We start from the raw sequence: 7,130 nt of genomic DNA, 5'->3' as shown, positions 1-7,130 counted from the left end.
CTGCAGGTCCTTTCCTTTTGAAACAGGAAAACTTTATATTGGCAGCAGTTTTAAAAACTGGATTTACTAAATCTTAAGAATTGTATTACAAGAAATGACATCTTGAAATGTTTCTGACCTTTTGTCTCTTTTACCAGGTCTATATTTACTGGTATACATTTAAGCAGAGTTATATGTACCAAATTCCTTTCTTTGAAAGGAATTGAATTTGTACTTTTTTACTCTGTACAGGATTTCGCCACAGGAAGAAGCTTAGTTGAGGTGGTAACCTCTTGCAAATGACGAAGTTACCCCCCCTCCAACAGCTAGATTATTGCACTAGCTTGTGAATAAACTATCCTATGGTATCTAAACAACATTATGCTGAATAAGAAATTGTGGCAAAAAAACAAGGAAGAGTTTTGTGTGTTGCTGTTTGCTATTTTCTCTATGGAGCATAGCTGTGTTTTTGAGTGTGGTACTGTTTATCATTTTACATTCATTGAGGCTACAAGTCTTTTTTTCCCACTTAGAAAATTAAGTGGCTTACACTCCCTTTATTGTTCTTTATAAATGTTTCTAATCTACCAGTGACAAATGGATACAGTATTTGTCTGTGACCTGATAATGCAGCTGCAAGGAAACCCTACTTTTTTACATTGGTTACTAACATACCCATTGAGAATCCAAAACCCTAATGTGTAACATTTCCCTGTAAAAAAAAATAATTGAGATTGCGTACTTGTATTGCTGGTTTCTTTTATTCACATACAACACATTGGTTAATCAATGGAATCACAAGTCTCCAGCAATTTCAAAATGTTATGTTCATAAATTCTTTTTTTAATAAACATAGACTTGATGCAAATGCATGAGATATGCAATTATGTACCATCACAGCTGCAGGCTGGAAAATGATCTTGCAGTATATACTAAGAAACAGTATTTCACCATGGATTGTCATGTGCATTCAGTTGACATTTACAGTATTTGGGCAGGCAGCCCACCTGGCCTGTATCTGACTTGGAGAAATCATGCTGTACATAGTAATGTATAGATTGTAAGGAATGTACCCACATGCACAAGCATATCTTAAATAAAATCTTTATATTACAATTATAAAAGTTGTAAATTATTAAGCCATAAATGTCAATCACCTGTTTTCCTAGTTTCTTAAACTTGACAATGTTGAACGGTTGAACCAAGCACACAGAAGTCCAGAGTATATCACCTCTGGCTCATTTAGTCTTCGGACCAGTTGTGCTTTGCAAGTTAAATGTTTTCAGACTCAGAAAATGTTTTCAAAAATGTTTCTGAGTGGCAGAATGAAACACTCCAATTCAGTCTAGACAAACATAAGGCAAAATGCCTAACTTTTCTTTATTGCTGTAAGGTTCTAATGAAATACATTGAGCCCAGTCATACCAGTTACTTTTGCTATCATAACAGCCATTTACCCCTGACCAGTGCTGACTGTGGATTTGAACCAGGTCTTCAATGGATACCTCTTGGCTGACCCCTGGCAGATGGGATGCAGGCTCTGTTGGCACAATCACACAAGGTTGCCAGCCTTCTGAAGCTATGGAATCCTGTGACAGTAATTCCTGTAGGTGGTCAATATACTCCTTAGGCTCTAGTCCTGAAACAGTAAGCCTTTTGCATTGGCTACTAAAGTACTTCTGAATAATTTTATTTTTGGCAAACTCTTTCCAATCTGATTTGTCCATGCTGTCCCAAATTTGCAGGTTCCTCTCCCTAAGCTCAGAGATGCTGCCTGTGTCCTTTGGCAGAGGAGAATCATGTTCAGCTTTTGAGGGAGCTGATGTCTTTGGCGTCACTACTAGGATTTTTCTTCTCAGTGGGTCATATGTTATTCTTCTTTCCTTAATCTTTCCAGGTCCTGGCTCAGGCGGCAGGCCATCAAGGCACACACTTACATCTTTAAACCCACCCTTCCTCCTGCCCTTTTTGGATTTTGGTTTGGTCTCAACCTGTTCTTCTCCTACAGAGCTAGGAGGAGAAAGAGCTTGTGACTTACCATCAGCTCCATGATGGGTTGAAGTGCTAAGAATATCTACTGGTGATGACGATGCTGCCTTGTGGACGATGGCACTGTGCTGCTGTGTGAAGTGGGAGGTCCTTTGTGGGTGCTGAGAAGGCGGTATTGTTAGGAAGGAGCTTGAGTGGGCATACCTGTGCATGAGGGAGTAATCGGAGGTGGCTGTGACTGGACTATGTGGGGGGGTGCTGCAGCTGGCTGGAGAAATAGTCTCCAAGCTCCCTGGTTCCTGAATTACTCGAGCCCAAGATTTAAGTTTCCTTTGCTGAAGACTGGAGTTATCTGAACTTGGGCTTTGGGGCCATTCCAGGGTTCCCTTTTCTAGAAAACCTCCAGTTTCTTGTCTGACAAAATGTCTGTGACCAGACTGCCCCATTGGCTCAGATGTTGGGCTGGGGATAACTTCGGGGCTGTCCACAGCTGCCTCATCCACCCGCACCCAGGCAGTATGGTGCAGGATGTGCATCTCTGTAAATGAAGGTGGGATGTTGCATTTGTCGGGATCCACAACAGAACTGAATCGGTGCTGTTCAGCAGGAGTTCCTGAGACGCCTGGTGTCATCTGCTGCACAGGAGAGTCTTTCCTGTCTGGACGAACGCTGGCCGGGGTAGATTCCTCAATCAGTGCTATCTTCCGCCAGCTCTTCACCAGTTTCTTTGCTCTTTTTGATAGCTCTTTCTTCAGGGTTTTCTTACGCAAGCTGTTGACGTATTTTCCTAAACGAGTTTCCTGTTAAAAAAGTAAAGTTAAACCTTGTGCAGAGGGCATCAGTCATAAATGTCTCCAGCTGGATGACCAGATCACAGCAAATTAAAACTAAACAGAATTCAAAGCTGAACATAATTTGTCTGGAACCAATTTGAAAACATTGCAGCAGTCGCACTCAGTCCTGGTCCTGAGGGTCTATGACAGCTGGCTTTTGGTCCAGGTGAACTAGCTGCTTGATTGTTTTGTTTTTTTTTCCCCAAAATACCCCAGTACATGGTTCTCCAAATGTGGTCCTGGGAAACCTCTGGAACTTCTCAGACTGCATTAAGTTCTTGTACTGAAGGTGTTGGAAACAGAGTATTTCATTTTCTAAACCAATGACTGGGTACAAAAAAAGTCAGATCAGTTCCTGGTGCAAAACAGCAGTGGTGATTAAGACCCAGATGGACGAAACCCAGCTTACACAGAGATGCTCAAGGACCAGGAGTAAGAAGCACTGGATTGTAGGATCTAACAAATATGTGATGGGTTTCATTCTGCTGAACATTTCAAATAGCGGTTGAAAACAGACACTATGTACAAGCAATGTTACTACATCTTTACATCACATTTACATCTGTGGCTAAATTTGTTTCCATATGGCCTTACATACCAGGATGACAGAAGAAAACTTTTATTTAACCAGGTAAGCCAGTTTACAAGAGATTCTCATTTATAATAATTACCTGGAAAGCACCATTCGTACAGCAGAGTATTAACTGGACTTTTTTGAATGCAGTAACATAGTCAGGTGCACAACAGCATCATCCAGAGCCCTGTCCGCTCCTTTACACTCAATACTCTTCTGAGTTTTTCTTTGCAAGCACATTCAGCAAAGACAACTCCACTTTTGCCTGAATTATTAAACATATGAAATGTCTCAATGTCAGTTTAAACAACTGACCAATCAGTGATATCAAGTGGGAATGACACTATTCTGTGGTGTTCTGATCACTTTCATTCCACATACGTATGCTAACGAGGGGAGATGCAGAACCCAGAATTAGGTTCAGGGTTAACAGTAATTGTTAATCCTATTCAATTTCCCATTCAGCAAAATAGGCTCAGAGTTAAGACGGAATAGACTCAGAAGAGACAGGAGCTGTCAGATAGCATTATAAAATAACATTATGAGCTGTCAGGAGTTGTCAGAGCCAACAGCCAAAAGATGTGTTCTATGCAAAGACAGAGAAATCATCTCGCATACCTCCAGTGCCTCCCTTGTGATGGGGTAGTTCTCCAGCATTGACAGGACTTCTAACACCTTTTCCATGTTCACCACCTGGAATACAGAAAAACAACCCAGTTATTACAAAAGTACAAGTAGACAGCGAGTCACTACAACATTTCAGAACAAGACTAGAGGATTGCACTACCTAAAGCAGGGATCCCCAGTCCTGGTTCTGGAGGACCAGTGTGTCTGCAGATTTTCAGTCTAGTTAGATCAGTTCATTACTGGTTTAACTGAACCAGTTTAATACCTTCTCCCCACGCTTCAGGTGCTGTTTATAGAGACCTAGGAAATGTGAAGACACTCCACTTCTATAGGACCAGGATTGCCCCCCCTAACCAAATACAACTGCTCAAGATCCAAGGACCCTCCCATACAGAAAGTTTACACTTTACTTTACTTCTTAAGTACTGTTTTTGTGTGTTTTTTGGAATCCTCTCCAAAAATGGAAGTCTACATACACGTGTTTAAAACATTTTTCCTTAATTTAAACTTTTAATTACTTGAACTCAGCTTCAGTCCATAATGATATCTGACTGATTTTCTTAATGGTTCACTACCCTTCAATGCGAAACAATTAAACATTCAAATGCAAAAATGAAAACATCTAAGCGCACTGAATTTAAAATACACAATTAACTAAAATGATTAAAACATGAAGTTTAAATAGGAAATGATTACATTTAAATATCAGTTGGCTTATGAGAAGGCAAAACTAGAGCTCATCCTTGGGATCACTACGAGACAGTTAAATGGTTGTGGTAAGATGTAGCCAGTTCAAGGTTAACCTCAATTAGAAAAATGGAGATGGCAATGATGGAAACTACAGGATCCTGAAGAATACAGCACAGATTCAGAACGAATTAATGTTATAGGCACTGAAGTTAGCATCACTGCCCCAGCAGCTCAAAGGTCTTGGGTTCATTTCCGGTCGCAGCTGTCTGTGTGCAAGAATACTGGATGGTCTCTGCTCTTCGCACAGGTTTTCACGAAGCCTCATGCCAAAGACACACAGGTTTGACTGCCCAATAGGCTTTCCTTCTTGGTGTCCATGAGCAACACAAACAAAACTTGATATGCCATCTCATGGTCACATATATCCTTGGTCACTCATAAATATTGTGACAGTGTCTACAGCTATACAGTACATCTTCCTTTGGTGTCTGGATTCAAATAAGCTCCTGTGAGCACGATGTCTAAGGATCCATGGATCCATGTGGTCTCTCAAGAACACAGTGACAGCGCCTGTGTGGCTTTAATGTTACGGTGTGCGCAAGCAGATGTTAGTTGCCTATCGTTGAATTTTATAGCAAAGCACTGCCTTGAAACAGGATGCAATATGATACATTAATTTTTTAATTTTAAAACCACAGCGACCCTTAAGAAAACTCTGACAGATAGGCCCTTTCAAGGAAAAGTCTAGCGCGTACTGCTTCTTGCACAGAAAGGTGGCAGCAGCAAAGCATTAACTACAATGAATTACGTTAATCCTCTGATACGGGCATTTCGTCTTTCCCGAGTAAGGCAGAAGTCATTAATTGAAACAATAAATAATTCAAGTTATTCATAATTAAGCGTAGTTTTACCGAACAATCTGTAAAGTACTGCTAAAAAAAACGTAAATTTGGCTAACTCAGAAATCGAAGAGAAGTATTATCACTTCTTTCCAAATTATGTTTTTTATATTCTTTAGAATGGTTATAAAAATGATTTGTTTCTGGGTGCTTTTTTCCATTAAACATTTAGAATATGTAAGTTTTCTTTTGAAAGTTCCAACACGACAAAACAGCGCTTCTACTCAATACCACATCGCTAGTAGCAAGGTGCGAGTTAGTGTCCGGCTCCACGCACTGGTGTCGCCCCACAAGTATCGTCTGGAGGGACTGCACCCCTCTTCCCTCAGAGCTTACGTTCGCGTCTCGATCCATTGATTGAAGTAACAGCTCCTTCATCTGCTGTGGAGAACAGGTGTCTTTTGAAATTAATGCCATGTAGGTGCGACGATACACTACAGCGACAAAAAATAAAACCGAAATGATTTCAAACAAAACAGTTCCCAGCTTGCTTATTACGGTCTCATAAACAACTTCCTCACCCTTAGCAACCACGCCCATCCCTGTCGTCCGCTGCACCTTTTGGGGGCCATGATAGTGAGGTCAAATCTGCCTCTAGATAGTAGAAACTATTACCAGGACTGCAATGTGCTAGGCGAAGGTGTAGTTGTTCGATAACCTTAAAAAGTATTTTTTCAAAACTATATTGTATAATTGTACAAGTTAAACCCTGAAATACAGCACGAATTATGACACGATCGTAACGGGGATGTTCCAATATTATACATAAACAGAAGTAGATTGTTCAAGAGCCGTATATTTCTGTACAACTCGTGAAGATTACCGAGTTTGGCCGCATCGCTCAGGAAGCATTCGTACATGATCCATTCCAAACAGAATTTATTGTCCTGGAGATTTTCTGGCTTTATATTTAGAACAGTTAGCCCAATTATCTAATATGATAATATGATTTCTACAAACTAATAAACAGCATCACAAGGTGGCTTTCACCACCCTCAACAACTAAATCAATTGCCCAAACTAAACTTTCACTGCCCAGAGCAATTAGCACTGATCCAAGCTTCTTTCCTTCCACCATTCTCACTACTTCACTAAGACCACAGACTGTTCCTAACTACTGCATCGCCCACACCTACTATAAAATTGCACTCTTATGCACACTCTAATCCCACTAATCAATCTCATGTGAGAATTTCATTATTAAATTAAAAAAATTTCCATCCATCCATTTCCTGACTGCTTTATCCAATACAAGGTGAACAAGGGCCTATCCTGGCAAGCAACAGGCATACACCCTAGACGAGACCCCAGTCCATCGCAGGGCACACAGACACAGGCAACAGGGCCAAATTAACCTACCAGCATGTATTTGAACTGTTGGAGGAAACCAGAACACCCCGAGGAAAACCATGAGAACATGTGGAGAACATAAAAATTCCACACAGGTAGCACCCCAGGAATTGAACTCATGGGTCCCACACAGTGAGGCAGCAAAGCTAAACACTGTGCCACCATGCCACCTTCCTTTACCTTATATTT

General features: G+C 40.8%; 1 protein-coding gene across 1 annotated transcript; it reads right to left on the bottom strand.

Annotated features, from left to right (window-relative positions):
* Positions 1-721: 721 nt before the first annotated feature.
* LOC148652189 (mediator of RNA polymerase II transcription subunit 26-like) lies at positions 722-6,126 on the bottom strand. The gene is made up of 3 exons (XM_088598876.1): positions 5,928-6,126; positions 3,994-4,068; positions 722-2,768 (listed from the first exon to the last, which is right to left on the bottom strand). Exons 1-3 carry the CDS (start codon positions 6,006-6,008, stop codon positions 1,320-1,322), a joined length of 1,605 nt encoding a protein of 534 aa, XP_088455002.1. The 5' UTR covers positions 6,009-6,126; the 3' UTR covers positions 722-1,319.
* Positions 6,127-7,130: the final 1,004 nt, after the last annotated feature.

The sequence above is a fragment of the Lepisosteus platostomus genome, chromosome 11 (genome assembly GCF_059453375.1).
Source record: "Lepisosteus platostomus isolate fLepPlt1 chromosome 11, fLepPlt1.hap1, whole genome shotgun sequence".
NCBI classification, from domain to species: Eukaryota; Metazoa; Chordata; class Actinopteri; order Semionotiformes; family Lepisosteidae; genus Lepisosteus; species Lepisosteus platostomus.
This window is presented reverse-complemented; position numbering and strand designations above follow the sequence as displayed.